General features: G+C 39.2%; 1 protein-coding gene across 5 annotated transcripts in view; it reads right to left on the reverse strand.

Annotated features, from left to right (window-relative positions):
* Positions 1-14,950, reverse strand: part of slc38a10 (solute carrier family 38 member 10) — a 27,213-nt gene extending 12,263 nt beyond the window's left edge. For 2 of the 5 annotated variants that reach the window (XM_015055521.1, XM_015055531.1), the window contains exons 1-7: positions 14,340-14,429; positions 12,819-12,936; positions 12,599-12,644; positions 12,363-12,456; positions 11,653-11,796; positions 8,593-8,717; positions 549-651 (exon numbers count right to left, since the gene is read on the reverse strand). In XM_015055521.1, the coding sequence (XP_014911007.1) occupies positions 549-651; positions 8,593-8,717; positions 11,653-11,796; positions 12,363-12,456; positions 12,599-12,644; positions 12,819-12,936; positions 14,340-14,429 (720 nt within the window). The other 3 variants (XM_015055513.1, XM_015055503.1, XM_015055496.1) reach the window with 3 other exon arrangements.
* Positions 14,951-17,343: the final 2,393 nt, after the last annotated feature.

Below are 17,343 nucleotides of genomic sequence, written 5' to 3' on the forward strand. Positions count from 1 at the left end.
GACCTAGCCCCGCCTTCAAGACATAGCTCCTCCTCCAAGCTGCAGTTTCCAAGCTTCCACCTCACTGAGCAGCTTTCCTCAGGAACTCCCCCATTCAAGCTCCTTCAGACTACCCAGCAGCAATTAGCAAACACCAGGTGGAACTGCACATCTGCTGGGCTCATTATAGGAGCTTACTTCTCAACTAAAGGGTTAATAGAGGAGCCATGTTGTGATGACGTCCTGAAAGGCAGAGTTCCAGAAAGAGCAAGAGGTTTTAAAGAGACAGAGGCCCAATTTCAAGGCGATACGTTACGAAGTAAAATTTCTTTTCAGTCATATTTGAAATTTATAGCATTTTCATAACAACTGAAATTAACATAGTTAATTGATTATGCTATAATATGCCACTATGTGTCTGGAAAACACATAATACTGCCCCTTTAAAGATCTGTGATTGGCTGCGATCAGTGCACCCCCAGTTGCTGCTAAAAGCAAATGCTCCAATAGCAAAGGTAGAGCTAATGCTGAGAGTGACAGGTGTGATGAGAAGTGCCGGCTCTACTCACGGTGATGTAGAAGATGGTGACCACGTTGAGGGCGGAGGTGAAGATGGTGCTCATGCGTTTGACTGACGGCTCGTCCAGGCTATCGTACGTTGGCAGCACCTGCCTGTGAGGAACAAGCAGGGCAAAACGACAAAACTCGGCATGCCGCTTCACGCAACGCCATGCTGGAGCTGCTGTTCTGCGGCTCGCATGCTGCCTGCGCTATCACACAGCTACACCCTGCTCTGAGAAGAGACACTCCACCATTCCAGATCTAACTCAGGAGGTCAGGGGGAGCGTGGTTCCACAGATGTTGAGGGATTTGTGTTATTTTCCCGTCCTGACAGCTGACAACATGACAATCTTCACAGTCACTCATTCCAGATTTAATACCGGGGTTGGCTCTGTAAAGTTTTTTTAATGAGCAGGCATATGGGGGCCCATTAGTGCTTCTCAGTAATCAAATGATGCATCTCTTTTCTCCTGTCCTTGTCAGAAGTGCACTCATCTGATCTTATTGCTTGCTTTTGTTTATCCCACTAAAACTTGACTAATTTATCAGGAAGATTGTTCAAATGAAGCCTTCATCAACTGCGAGGCAACGGTAGTGCTTCCAGTTTACCGGAGTCAGACTGCTTTATTTTCCTCTTCACATTATGGGGAATAAAAACCTACTCAGCCTCTGTCTTATCCTTTTTGGCAAAATGTTACACAGAAAACATGTAAAGTCCAGCTCGTTCCAGCTGCCAAAAAACAATAAGAAATAGAGATCAGACTTTAACTTACTACCTGCTTTGAAAAGAGTTTTGTCAAATCTGAAGCACTTGTAATTGTTCATCTAAGTGAGCAAACAAGATTTTTCTTCCCTTTCATATTTATCCTAAATAGTTGATTTTCAAGCTCCAACATTTTTGCATCATTTCATATCTACATATAGGGAAGGATCTACTTATGAAAACATCGCTAGCTTTGATTTTAAACATTAAATTAACATTTTCAATGTCACAAAAGCAGAACAAGTCCTTGCATAACCTTACTGACATTTTTCTTCCACAAACCTCTTTTTTCAAAGCTGGCACTGTTAGGGTTATGTATACATTTGTATATCATCTTAAGAAAAAGTGAATTATCTTGTACTGAGCACTTGAGTGAGATTTTCTGCAGTTTGGGATTAAATCACACAAGTACGACGTCAGGCACTGAGCAAGTCGTCTTCCATGTTCTACCTCAAGGGAACTTCCTGTCTGGATTCCAGAGAACTAAAAATCGCATCTCAAAGCTCATGCATCTGTGGATTTCCAAGTCAAGATGTGAAAAGCCAGAAGTTTGTCAGTTCATGCAAAATGTTCGTAAACGAAAGACATGGGATGGAAGTGTGATGAAGGGCATACAAAATGCTAACAGTGTGTGTGTGTGACACAGAATAGGTGACAGTAGGCAAGGCTGGCCGAGGTAAAATGTGAAATTGCTCCTCTCTTCATCATTTCCTGCTCTGTGCTGTAGCAGGGGGCAGCTGTGTGGAGGGGACCATTGACACATTAACCAGTAAATTTACAGGCTTTATATATAAAAGCCAGTGCCTGGCAGGTTTTAGAGCATTATAAACTTTCCTGGCAGAGTTTTTTTTCCCTCACTTCCTTTCTTCGGTACAAAAGAAGAGCCACGGAGCAGAAACAAGACGGGAAGCAAGACGCCGTAACTTTCTCCTCCTCTTGTTCTTTCTCAGCCTGTCTCACTTTCACACACTCTGATTTTTATTAGCTCCAGCCTTACCAGGATGCTATCTCTTAACACTTTTTCTTTTTTTTATTGTGTGAGCCAATAAATCTTTCCGCCAACATTAAATGAAACAGCAAGCATCTAATGGTCACTCAACCGTCCTTCCTGGAAGGCTGATGTCCTCTGATGAAACTGGGGAGATGTGGTGGAGGAATTCTTCAAATTTACAGGAATGACATGTTTCACTGTACATCAGGTTAAAAGATGAAAAGATAAATCCAAAACATTGTGAAGCACTGATGCTAAATAGTCAGGAAACACCAGCTGTTTTCAGATTTTTAGAAACCCATTTGTTCTCAGAACACAATTAGCTTGTTTTGGATGCAGATAACGTTAGCTATTCAAGCCAGTAGCAATATTTTTTTTTTCATTCTACAATTGCTCTCAAAAGTCAACACCCCACTGTGAAAACAAAAACAAAAGTGAGACCAGGATAAATTATTCTGACCTCTTTACTCACATATAATGGAACATTTGTCCTGTACTATTCAGTTGACAAAGAAATAATTCTGCTGTAATGAAAAAAAAAGCTGCAAGAAAGTGGATGGATAAATGTGGACGCCATTTTTAAAACTCCTCTTTATTCAATTTCAGAACTTCTCTGGCAGTAGACTATCAACATACCGAACATTTCCTGGTAATGTTTATGATCTCTACACTGCAAAAGTTCTATAAAATCTAGGGTGCATTCACACCAGGTCTGCTCAGTTCACTTTAATAGAAAATTTAGTTTGTGTGCCTAGAAAGTCTGGTTCGTTTGGGGAGATGTGAACAAGCAAAATCGAACTCTGACTCAGAACAAAGAAGCAAACATTGGTCCGTCTAAAAACTGAGATCTCAGTTCAGCTGAAGTGAACTCTGGTATGATTCAAATTAATGTGTGAACGCCAAGCAAACTGGAGGCTGCTGAAAAAGCAGGAAGTGGACCACATTGCAGGGCATTCTGGGTAAATACCCCAAAACAAACAAGTGAGTCTCCCGTTAGCAGGAGAAATGATTGATGGTCTTTTTCCAAAGACAAAGGAGAAATACTAAAACCAATAAAATCTGAAGCCACTCCACTTTTGTTCACATTTTATGAAGAAGGAAGTTGTGATTAGTGTCTTCAGAGTTTATGTTGTTTCCTTCAGTGGCTCTTGGTGCAGCGCCCCCAACAGAAAGTCAATAGGTTTTTAAAGGGTTTGGATCATTTGACAAATGCAGTGTGAAAGAGAACCGCACCAGCTGCAGCAGCTATTGGCAAACCTTCAATTGGTAAAAATGATCAATTTATTATATAAACTATAGTGCCTTAATAAAGCAGTGGATCTATTTGTACCCTTCTCCTGGCTGATACTTTTGTGCAATGGCATTCTTGCGATTGTTTGTAACCCGTCTGAAAATGATGGCTTGAGTTAAAGAATGCAAATGTTTTCCACATCGCAAGATGAAAAATCCAAGTATTTCAGCTGAATTTCATTACAGGCTGATCAGATTCACTGTAATTGGTGGCTGGTGAGACACAGGAACACTCAATGCTGAAACCGAATCAGAAGACGCTTTGCTAAGGGATTCGTTTCACTGTGTGCACACTTATGCAACCAGGCTATTGCAGCTTTTTATTTTCTACATCAGCAGATCCATCACACAAATTGTACTCTCAGCTGAAATACACAGCATGAATGATATTTTAAAAGGTGAAAAAGTGCTTGGAATTATTTATAATGGTCTCGGGTTTGTTCATTACAAAAGCTGGCACTTACCTGGGGCGTGTAGCCTTTAATGATGATGTGATACCTTAAACCAATAGTGCTCACTTTTTATTGCTGTGACTGCAAGGTTTCCCCCAGAGAACTTGCTAAGCCCGATGGTTGGGCGCTAGGGCAGTCATTCATCCAGCGGCCCGTTGTGTTTTTGAGTTAAAAAATCTTTAAAGTTAACAAGAAATTTGAAAATATCACTTAATAATTATGTACTATTGAAAGATGAACACTAACTATAAAGACTTCAAAAATGCAAACATTATAAAAAGACTTAAAAAAAAAAAAGCAATGCTTAGCCTGGTAGGGGCACAAGTAAAGCCTGGTGGCCCGCCAGGCTTATAATACACTGAGGGAAACCCTGGACAGACAAGTTCAGTCAGATTTTCAAACAATTGTTTGATTTTCTGAATTGGAACTGTTCACTTCTGAGTACCAAGTGCAAACTAGTCTACTAGTTCTTTACTAGTTCTATCAAAGTTTTTTTCCCGCACGCTTTCTGCTCCGTGGACCTTTGTATAAATCCAACAGTTTCTTTGACTTTTTGCATATGATGGATACCCAGACATTTTGAGCAGATTTCCAACCTTTTGCCATCGGCCCCTCCCAGAGGGATGGCTTCTACTGCACACTTTAACGTGTCCGTAAGAGGAGCCAAGCGTTCCACATTATTCTACTTCCAAAAAAAAAACCACAGGGCCAGCTCCCACCACGTCATAATGGCGATGTTAAGTAATGTTCTAGCTGAAAATAAACACATTTCATGAACGTAATAAAAATCCAATGTGCTAAGAGCTGTTTAATCAGCCCGTGAATACATCAGTGTGTCTGTAAGATGGCGGCAGTCCAAGGCGTTGATTAGTGGTTTGGCTGAAGCTGAGTGAGTGCTTGCCTTGCTCAGTGTGACCACAGGCCAAAAAAACCCCCCCCCCCCCAACCCACTCCTCTGCCAAATATCACTTAGCACAACAACGCTCACGCAGACACACACAAGTGCATGTTTTCTTTGTTTTGGGGTGACATGCACATGCCCACCACACCATGTTTAGTTAGCTCTGTCATTACATTAATTCAAGTCAGGTTTAGGTCTCCAGGCTTACAGCCACCGCCCCCTCCCAACAGTTTTACTCACTTACTCTCGCACAAAACAAAAACACCGCCGCCCAAACATCTGCCCCGTAATGATCTCACCATAACAGTCCCCTAAATCCTTCCCCAATGCTGCATTCACATCCAACACAAACTCCATCCATTAGGTCGGTCCGGGCGGCCCCACCACCCGTGCAAAGCTGGCGCACACCCAGGGCAAGCAGCGACGGTAGAGGACAGCACAAAGGAGGCACTGATTGAGCCAGTAGAGGGATGAAAGGGAAGAAATGCGGCAGCTCAGAGACGCTGCTGCTCTAGCGATTACTACACTCACTGGGGGAACTTCACTGGAATGCGAAGGCAGTTTTTGATCGCTTATGTTTGCTTTTAATAGCAGAGAAATTTGACTACAGCAAACAGTTTTGCAACATAACCTTGCCTTTAAATCCTCAAATGTTTGTTTTGTTTTTTTCCCTCTTGACAAACTCAACCTAAATCCTAAAATCCTTGAAAATGACACGAGTAAACACAAAGAAACCTTAAATTACTCTGGGCTATCTTTAGGGACTAAACATAGGCCAGTATCAAAGAACACTAAGTTTTAAATCTTCAGTATCTTATCAGAGGGTTTTTAATGAGGTGTCAGGGAAAGACGAGTTTTCTCTACTTGTATGGATCATATGTTGCTGCACACTGCTGATCAGCTGGATTATAAAAGCCTACAATACTTTTCACTCTGTGAGGAAGACAAAAGGGACTGATGGGACCCATTTCCTGCTCCAAACATTCTTGCTAAGGTGTGTTTAATAATTAATGGTAATGGTAATTTTAAACTGATTATCATTATTGTTATGATTGAATGTGTTATTATAATTATTATTACAATTACTATTAATAATTAAGACAACAGTTATCTTCTCAATATCAATTATATTTTATTGAGGAACAAATTAGGGGAAAACAATGAAGACAGTAGGTTTTTCAATTCAAAATGAAATCATTTTTATCAGGCAGTATATGGGACAACCTTTTTAACAAGATGAAGAAGAGGCTGCAAGCAGTGATGTTTACATTTCTGCTTACATCACTATGTGGGGGTTTGGAGCATCTGTATGCTGAACATTATTTTTACTAGTTTCCTTGTAATTCAAAACATCAGGCCAACCTCATTATCACATAGACCTAAATCATCAAGTCCAAAGTGTCCATGAGATAAATATATAAATAATATTAATCAAAAATGCATTAATAAATTATATATATATATATATATATATATATATATATATACATATTTTCTTTTTTTATCAGCTCAACAAAAACTAAACAGGCATATTTAGCCAACTCTGATAAAAATTAAAGACAGCTTAGGGTGCATAGAGTTCAGTATTGCATAGAAGTTGTTGGATATTTGTCTGATTATTAAAAGATCGATATTTTGTTTAGTAATATGCAACACTTTTTTAAATTATTTTTTGGGGATTTTATTAACAAACTGCAACATGGGGGCCATGGATGGAAAACAAAACCCATTTTGGTTTAAGGCAGTGGTTCCCAAACTTTTTTTTCTGTGCCCCCCCAGTGGTTTTCAAACATTTTCTGCGCCCCCCCCCCCTATGGATTACAAATGGCTGTCTGGTTGAAACTACGCGTGTGAGGGGGGAGGGGGGGACTTTTTGGGGGGCAAAATGAATGTACGTAGCTGAAAATAGACACAAACCTCGGAAGCCTACAAGGTACTTGTTAAGCTTAAGGTTCTGTATTGATATTAGCTAGTCATCTTTTAGCTAACATTACCTGCATCCAGCAGCTTTACTCAACTCAGTCGGTTAATTTGGAGGGAAAAACTGTGAAAAGTTCTTTGCGTTTTGCTGCCGTGATTCTAACACAAACCTACGTAGCTCCGCCCAGCAGCAGCAGGTCTCCTTCACAGGTGTAAACTCGGCGCGAGCGTCGTAGCACTCATGTTGCGTTTAAAGGCGGCTCGGAAAAACAGGTTACAACATGTTAACAACGGATTAAACAGTTTTAACTGCTGATAAAAGTGACAGAGGACACAAATATGGGAAGTGTGGAAGCCTCTACTGTATCAAACTGACAGGAATAACAGAGAGTTGGCCATTCTAAGGTAAAAACCCAGCACATACATGTTCATGTTTTGTTTTTTTTTTCATCCAGACGGCTTCCCGCGCCCCCCCTGCAATGACACGGCGCCCCCCACAGTTTGGGAACCTCTGGTTTAAGGAATATTGTATTTATTTCATTTATGCTTTTGACAATAAATCTAAACAGTTATTAATATATTTTATTTGAATTTGTACTGTTTTTTTTGCAACAGATATAAGAAGCTGGACTGTTGATTTGAAACTTTGAGATCATTATTGAAAATGTTCAATACAGAGAAGAAAACCGTTTTGATTTTGTTTTTTTATTCCTCCATTCACAGAGAACACAATCAGCAGTAGAAATAACAGTCACATTTCTGTTTTAAAAAAAACCATATTATATATATTTATTTATTCATTTATTTATTTACTTATTTTTTCACTCAAGGTGATGATACTATGAGGTTCTCATATCAGCCCACAGCTATCAAGTTCTGATATAAAATAAATTCAAAATCTGGAGCTGGACAAAAACTTTTTAAATCAGCTTTATGACGTTATCCTGAAGTAGGGCAATGGGGGGAGAGGAGTACTTACGACTGGCAGGCGAAGGCCATCCCACAGATAGGGATACAGCGAAAAACACCCTCCCAGCGCACCACATAGACCTGCCCTAGCCACCAGCCGCTGAGCAGCCCGTGTTTGAACGAGGACAGCACCATCTGAGGGGAAGGAGGCGGAGGGGAGGGAGGGGGGAGCGGGGGTTACAGCCCAGACCAAATGAATACAAATGGACGGAGGACAGGAAGACCATAGAAGAAAAAGGAGGATGGTGTCCATGTCGACAGCTCGCTGATTTTTTCATCATAATCATTGAGGGAAGAAAATCAGAAAACATGAAGAGACAGAAATGGAAGGAAGCCGCGTCCTGGATGAAAAACCCGTCGGAATCGGACAGAATGAGTCAAATAGAAAGCTGGGGAAAACTGGAGGCTTTTGGGCGACAACCTAACAGGTTTTTCACCAGCATGCGCTTCCTTTGTCTTGCTCCTTCAAAAAAAAAAAATCCACCACATCCAGAACATTGTGATTCATTCTGGGTGGAGATGAAGCAAAAAACTTGGTTAAACGCCTCTGCCTTACTACTACTGCCACCAAAGACAGACAGACAGACACACACACACACACACACACAGCTCAAACCAGAAAAGGTGAATGAATGATGGGGATGAAGGACAGGAGTGGGCAGAAGGTTCAGGTGGGAACATGAGGAAGGATTTAAGGAGAGCAAAGCTTCCTTCACTCTCTGCCCTTACCGTGGTGTTATTGGGGGTGGGGGTGGGGTTTACTTACGGGTGACAGCAGAAGGTTGTGGCGATAATGGGCAGGCACTGAATGACGCCCTTGAAACGCCACAGGTGAACCTGCTCCACCCAGGAGCCCGAGATTATGCCGTAGCGCAGAGACGACAACACTATCTACATCACCAGAAGCAGAGACAGCGGCGAAAAGAGGAGGGGAGAGAGGCAGAAGGGGGGAGAGGGGTGCACATGTTAGGTAGAGGAGAGGAAGGGAGGCGGGACAAGAGAGGAAAAAAAAAGACGGGAAAGTTAGATGATGAAGGGTGAGAGAGGAGATCAGTTAAGGATAGGATGGAAAGAGGGAGGGAAGGAGATACATCTATTAGAGGGTGAGGTGACTGGGCCAGGTCGGGCCGGGTCTAGAGTCAAACTCACCGCACCACTGGTCTAGGTTACCGACATGCTCCACAACTCACATGACAACAGAGAGAGACAGAGAGAGAGCAGCAATGGCAGTTTGAAGAGTTTGGAGGAATTCAGTAAAACTGAGCTGAACATAAACACAACCTAACTCACACCAGGCAGGAAACTGATGCTGGACCAGCCTCTGCTGCAGTACGTTGCCTTGACGACCATCTGCAGTACTACAGCAGGGCCGTCTCTAGGTTTTGTGGGGCCCCGACTTATCAAAACGGTGTAGGAATGATCTGCTGATTATTTTTGGATTAACCGATTGATGATCGGACAGCTAAAGCTGCTTAATAGATTTTTTTTTTTTGCAGAATTTAAATCAGCTGAAGCTGCATCTGCCACTTGAGGAGTTTTGGGTAGAACATATTCACAGATAAAAGATGTGCTTTTACATCTTAAATGGAAAAATGTATGCATAAATAAAGCAGTGTAAATATACTTTTTTGACTCCAGTAAACAACTAAACAATTACACAACTTGTTCACCATTATTTTAATAATTGATTGATCATGATTAATCGTTTCATCCCTAATGGTTTTTATATAACTGAACTGAGACGTCGCCTGGTACATCTTTGTTCTACAGAGTAAAGAGGGATGAATCCAGTTTTTTTTATTATTAATTGCAATGCATGCATCTTTTCCTTCTCTTCACAAATACGTCAAATTATGTTGGTCCATCATATAAAGAGAATTTTTTGGTTGTGTGAAAACATGAAACAGTTCTGTAGCTGTATTTTTAACAGCATTTTCCACTCCCTGAAAACGTGTTGCAGAAGAACACTCTGTGCAATAGGAAGATGTCTCTTTTGAATTTCCACTGCAGACTTTTCTATAAGCTGTCGTTCTTGTGGAAGCCCAGGTCAGTAGAAAGAAATATGACAGAGGCCAGCTTGGTGCTGATCAGTGCTGAACGGCCAAGTAACCAAAGTTCAGTTATGCTGAGTGGAAGCAAGAACTGACTCTAGAATAAGTCAACAAAATTCATCTTCCATTAAAATTATCGCTGCACCGATCTTAAAAAGCCAGATCTATCGATTTCTATTTTGACTGGTAGCAATTTTCTTTGTCTGAAAAGTTGCTAAATTATAGAGACAAAGTTGCTAAGTTGGAAACCTGAATACCACATGTGAAAAAACTGGATCCTTGGAAGAGAACACATGTGAAATGTTCTCTTTATAGAAAACTGGAGTAAAAATTGACATCTTCCATTTTTGGCGCCTGCATCAACTCTATAGTCTTTTCTTGGGCAGATTAGAGGTCAGATTTAATCCAAAGACCGGTGCAGCAACTGTTTTCTGCCTGAATGACTTAGTGTGGATTTGCTCTTTACAAACAGGAGCAAGACAGTACTTTGGTGGTGCATTGGTACAACAGGAGCAGATAAGCAACAATTCATGGAGAATACAACAAAAACAACATTTGTTCAAACAGAACAGGAGCTCCAACTGAAAAGCAGAACGGCATGTTAGATTCATTTGGTTTTTACATGCATAAAAACAACACAAACTATTAATACACAATAAACTAAAGCTGCTGTTAGTTCATCATGTCATATAAATCTAAAGATAGAGATGAGAAACAATTATCATTGGTTTGCACTAACAAAACTTCATCCACAAAAACATCTGAAGCATCATTTTAAAGATAGCCAGTGCTGCAGGTTTGCCTTAGCAACGGTACAATAACTGAATATGACTTAATATTTCTTTGAGGTTTTGACTGCTGAAGGTTTCCTCAGACGAATAACATGAAGACGTGTTAAAGAGCTCCAGTTTGGATTATTGTAAATTATTCAAATCATTTAAAAGGTGGCAATATGTCTCATTGTTACTTAATTGTTTGTCCTGGAAGGAAATATTATTAAGAACTGAAACTTTTTTGTTTTCTTTATAGCTTCTAACAGAACGCATCAACCAGGCCAAATGATCTATACAATGACTTGGTTAATAAAATCCACTGACGAAGTGTCTGCCTGTCTGGGTCCTTTTCACAAAGATTCCATGTGTTTATCATCAGATTATTCATTTCCATATCATTTTCTGCTAAGGACACGGCAGACATTCTGCTACATCCAAAGAGAAATCATTTAAAAACCACACAGGGACACATCGGAATAAAAACACACAGACAAAAAAGAAAAACACAAAAAAACTGACTGGTATTTTAAAAGGACAGGAAGAAAGAAAAAAGAAAGAACAAAAAAACAAAGAAAACAAAAAAAAACTGAAATAAAAGGAAACATAGGAGAGAAATAAAAAAGTAAGAAAGAACAAACCAAAGGAAGAAAGAATGACAGAGGAAGAAAAAAGATGGATGGACGCTTTAAATGAAAACTCATCTTTAATACTTCAATAATCGAGTTTGTAGTCTAGATAAAAAAATAAGTCAATGAAAAAAAGTATGCAGAAAGACCCTGGGCCAGGATTCGAACCCAGGAGCTTGTTGCTGCAAGGCAACAGAGCCACCAACTGCAGTACTGTTAAACAGGATTTGACCCCAATCTATAGGGGTCAAATCTATACTCTGACTCATGTATACAGACGCTGTTTTGCTGGTGCAAACCATTAACCTTCTGACCTCACCGACAGTCCTCACATGTACTGGACAGAGAGAGAGCGGCTGAGTGGAACTGGGCTTACCGTGAACATGAACAGGGTGTAGAAGATGAGAGCCATGGCTGAAAAGGACTGGATGGAGGACATCATGTTCCTCTGCAGGCTGAGTGGGAGGACGACCAGCAACGACACGGCGATCAGCAGGAGCACACGGAAACTCCCCGTCACCTGAACGCAGCACAGCAACGATGCCAGGCGAGGAGCTTCAAATACCACCGCAGTCACACTCACTGGCTACAGATCAGGGGTGTCCAAAGTGTGGCCCAAGGGCCATTTGAGGCCTTTAGAATAAGCTTGTTGGCCCCTGACAGCATTTGAAGAAAGTTACAATTTTGATGCAGATTGTAGATTGCCATGGCAACTTTATATTCTAAATGGAAAATGGAAAAATCTAACTTTTTTTTTTATCATGCTTATTAACCTCAAATGTCACACTAACTTTGGTTTCATTAAAATTACTTGTAAGGCTGGGATGGTAAGCCACCCAGTAATTGTTTGTAGTTCTAGTTAAATTTAATGTTGTGAAGGTAAAGGAGAGAATCACAATCATATGTTTGCATTTTTGATTGGAGAGAAAAGGTCGTTTTTGTTCCCTGAGAACTTATAACTTGAGGATTTCAGCCTTCAGTGCAAAAAGTTTGGACACCCCTGCTGCAGCTTTTGACTCAATTTTTGTGTATTTAAGAGAGGAGCAGAGTAAGAGTGAACATTGATTTACAAAATAAGTCTCAAACCTGTAAACCCAACAGCTGAGCAAAGAAATTTGATCCCAAGTCAGCAATGACAACGTAGAAGGCGATACAAGTCCCGAGCATCAACCCGATCATACTGCAGCGACGAGAAAAAGAGTTTCAATTCATTTAAAAAGTCAAAGTCTGAGATTAACTTTACATTCTCGTTACTGCTGAGTTTTTACAGAATAAAAAAGCAAAAAAATTTCAAATCTAAAAATACACAAAGTGAAACTTGCCTCGTCTCTACGAGCGTTTTTCCAGGTTTCCCATAAGCATGGAAGGCTGCAGAACGGGAAACATCGACATGAATAATCCAACAGAAACTCACTTCAGCAGCTGACATCCTGCTCAGAACGGCTGGAGGTGGAGGAACAGCTGGCTTTCTCACTTCTTCAAAACCACAACTCTTGCTACTTCTGTTACTGCGGCAACAAGGAGGCGCCACAGTTTACCCACCCAGTCCAGCGTAGGTCCTCCGCTTGGTGTTGCTGGCAGTGTGGACCAGGAACATGCAAGACTTGTGGGTCATCCATGAACAGAAGAAGAGCAGCAGAGTGCCCAGCACAATCCCACACTGGACAGGAGCAGAGAGGCAGGTCAACATCAAACCCAACCTTTACGTTCAATTCCTGTGATTCAGGAATTTAACACAAGAGCGTATGAAGTATGAGAACTACTTGTGGTCTGTTCATACTTCACAGAATTTCTGGGAATTGTTTAAATGGACAGTTTAGACCAGTGGTGTTGAAACTTTGTGCCTTGAGCGACAAAGTCGTTAAGTAGAAAGAACCTGGGGTCACAGAAGTTTTAGGTTTTTTATAACATTTTGGAAAAGAACATTTTGTGCCTTTTTTATTTTATCTTCTCAATAATAAACTAAAAGTGGTAATTTTATGGAAAGCAACAAAATAGTCTGAATTTTTGTAGAAAACTGATCATGATGGACAGAAAACATTAGAAAAGGTGTAGCACGACTTTGTGTATCTGACAGTTTCCATATGTTTTGGGGTTGATCGTTTTCTTATTTGAACTGGAAGAGAGTAGGAAAAAAAACACATATATATGCAGCTTATAGTTTAGAAATCCAAATAAAGAAAATCTATAATCAGATGATGGTATTACAATCCACAGAGTGAGAAATAAAATCCATTTTGTCCACATAAAACACATCGGCATCAGCAACCTGATTCAGAAATGTGGGTTGTGAAATCCATTTTACATTGCATAAGAGCGACAGATCATTTTATGTTCATGTCCAAGCTATGATACTTCAGTTTGCCTAAATGCAAGCTTAAAAACATATTTGCAAATCCATCATATCGTCATATACAATTTGAAAAACGTTTTGAAACTGATTGTGTTTTTTTTTTTTTTTGATTTATACTTTCAGCTTTTCAGATTTTATTGTAAATTTAGGGGAATAAATTTCCACTGAATTTCACCCTTAGTTGTTCTAATTATAAACCAATACAATATCTTAGCTTAGTGTATTGTTTATTTTCAATATATTCACATTCACTTTTAAACACTACATATTTACATAACCATTTTTAAAAATAGACATTAGTATAAACTTATTTGTCCCTACCCTCTTCCTTTTATATGCATCTTATTTTACACATTATTCTTTAATTTTTTTTAAAAAAAAACAACCTCTGGATCATGTGAAACTCATTTTAGTACCCTGTCAGATGAGATGTTTTTAACACACAACTATTAAAAAATATATTGCTATAATACCCAGTAAGAGTCGGGGAGCAAAATTAAAATTTAAAAGTATACGTAATCTAAATAAGAATTGATTATTTGGATACATTTCTCAATAAAATCATTTGAAAACGTACGAAATATTTATTACGCTTCAATATAACATCAAAGCAAGTGACAAAAGAACAACACTGGATCAGAACAGTTTCAGAACCTCCGTCTGTTTGCACTGAATAAAGTGAACCTTATGGCGGCAGCTGAGTGACCCACCTGTTTGAAGCAGAAGGGCATGGTGAGCACGCTGACTCCAACGATGCTGTTCACCACGTTCATGATCAGGCCCCAGTTTGACGCCGTCATTTTCAGTTGCTATGTGCGTGGCAGTAGTCTTATAAAACCAATAAAGCTTTAGAGAAGGGACCGCCGTGAGGACCACTGGTGCTGTTTTTGGCTCAGTCTAATCTCTGGTGCTGCTGGTCTACTTCCCCGTGGATCAGTGACGTGGCGCTCTGAGAGGAAACACAACGACAGCTCGGTAGAACACGCAATTAACTTTATTTATTTTTCTAAAATATCAGCTGATAAGCTACCCGAATAGCGTTTGGGTAAAGGTGAATAAGTCCACGTAGGCAGTTTCTAAAGTTTAAAGTCATTAGCCACAAAGCTAAATCGATAACTTCCTAGTTGCCTACCTTACTCTCCTCCCTCCCGCCTTCCTGTCCTGCTACGTTATCATTTGTAATTCCGCCACATTCATTCGTTTTTTTGCGGATAAGAGGCGTGTTGGTGCGTGTAATGACAGAACAAAATCCGTGTATCACAGTTCATCAACAAATACAAGAGGGCTGCTTCCCTGAAAGTGTATCCAGGAAGTCGTAACTAAAAGCAGAGTGACGCTGCCTCAACTTAAGGACTGATGAAATACTCGGGCGCCTACTAGTGGTCGAAGCTTTAATGCCACTTTTTTTTATGAAACCCAACTTCTCTTTAGACCTTCGTTGTTATTATAAAAGGCAAATTGATTTAGATTTTTTTAAAAGCTTGTTTTACATCAAGGCAACAAAGAAAAAATAAATTTTAAGTATATATGTTAACCTAGCAAGGTGTATTTTGTTTTACTGAGTTAATACATTATGAGTTTCTTTCTTTCTATTCAGTCTTTAATAATATTCCAAGGCCACTAATATTACTAATCTTTCTTGTTTAAAATAATTTTCCAGTCTTAAATTACATTGACAACATTACAGAATGTGTTTTTGAAACTCAGGAAATTTCTAAAAGTTAAAAAAATATGTACTTTTGAAACTCTGAAATTTCCATGAGATTAATCAAAATTTCTAAGTTTTTTCTAGCAACATTTTGATTTTTGAAACCATGAAATTTCTGATTTTTTTGTATTTCTGAGATTAATCCCAGCATTTCTGAGATTTTTGGTAGAAATTTACTCCTCCTTTATTTTATATCTATAATGTTTTTTTGTACGCCATCTTAAGAATAATTGTTGCTTAATTTTAATTTGACCTATATTTTTCTTTTTTAATGTTAAAATATGTTTCACATCTTTTTGTTAATACCATAAAACTGTGGTGTTTAGTCATATCACCTCAAACTCATACCATCCCATACTTTGTTCAGACACATTTTGTTATTGTAGCTGTTTTTAATAGCTTACATAAAACATTATGTATGTTTTTGCAGTTCTCCTTATCATGACTATATATCAGTTTACAGATAAATGTGATAAATATTGATGAGTTTTCAATTGTTTCATTTTTGCTAGCACTCTCTTTCACCTTTTAGCCCTCAGTTTGAATGTTGTTTGTGAAATATCTTTCTTCTTGTTGACATTAACTTCACTGGCCATTTTTATTTATTTTGCTTAAATAATTAGTTAAACACATATATAATGTGATGCAACTCAGTGCTACTGATATATTAATGCATCATGAAATGCTGATATGTCATCAGTTAGATGGAAATGATTTTTTCTTCTCCTGCATAATAGATTACGCTTTTGAGAACATTTTGTTGACAGTGCTCTTTGTTCCTTGTTTCCCCCTGAGGGTCATATGCTAGTAACAGAATATTTTTGCATTGTTATATTTATTTTACAAAAGCACCAACAGACATGCTGGAATCCTGTTTTTCCAGAGGCCTCAGATATTCCTTTCAGGAAAGGGAAACAAGCAACAAAAGACTAAAACAGAAAGGAGCAAATGCAGTCGATGACGTTGGAGAGTTTTTTTTTTTTTTTTAGCCTCTGCACCTGAGATGTTGCTGGCAGCGGCCCCGGTTCGTTTCCGCCTGCCCGGTGCCCTCTCTGATACACAACTATTGTGTCATTTGACCAGGAAAGAGAAGAAGGAGGCGGGGGTTGGAAGGAGTAAACCATGGAGGGCGAAAAGGGTCTTGACCTTAAATTTCCCCCTCAAGCCGGTTGTGCTTTCCCCCAGAGATGAGGGATTTTTTTAAAAGCAAGCATGTGATGAAGCTTTGATAGGCAAGGAAGGGGAATTCTGAATTGCACAGAGGATGTGGATGTATATGTACATGTGTGTAGGTGGATATGGCAGATATTTTAGATTGTTACAAAATCTACTTCACTAGCTGTCATAGATAGATAGATAGATAGATAGATAGATAGATAGATAGATAGATAGATAGATAGATAGATAGATAGATAGATAGATAGATGTAATCTATAGAATTGAATTCTGTACTTTTAAAACTTTTAAAACCTGACTTCATGACTCTTTCTGAACTTTGTACAACCTGATCAGACTTCAGTGAACCTGTTCAGTGAAACAGGTGAAGTAGGAAATGGGAAAATTATGCTGTATAATGTCAGTGGGTTGAGTTAATAGCTTTAGTTCACACTAGAAATTGAGGTAAAATAGAGGCAAGCTTCAGATTCACATATTGGCCAAACACTTGGTCATAAAGTCAATATAGACAGATTTTTTTAATGCACTGTTATAAAATAAGTGGTAAGTTTGTCACTCATATTCAGGTGTTGCCAATAAAAAGTCTTTTTTGACATTATGAAATTGTCTTTCTTGTTTTACTCTGATCTTTTCGAATCCCAAAATAAACAAAACGTAAACATGATACATTTCAACACAAATAATACTTGCTTATTAATCAAGGCTATTAGCTATTCTTTTCAATCCACTTTCCCCACCTTATGTTAGGTAAAGGGTTTAACCCTGTTTTAGATTGATGACTTAACCCAGTACTCTGGGTGAAACCCCAAACACAAACAAACCTGTTGGGT

The sequence above is a fragment of the Poecilia latipinna genome, unplaced genomic scaffold (assembly GCF_001443285.1).
Source record: "Poecilia latipinna isolate Pla-1442-1.1 unplaced genomic scaffold, P_latipinna-1.0 Scaffold58, whole genome shotgun sequence".
Lineage (NCBI taxonomy): Eukaryota > Metazoa > Chordata > Actinopteri > Cyprinodontiformes > Poeciliidae > Poecilia > Poecilia latipinna.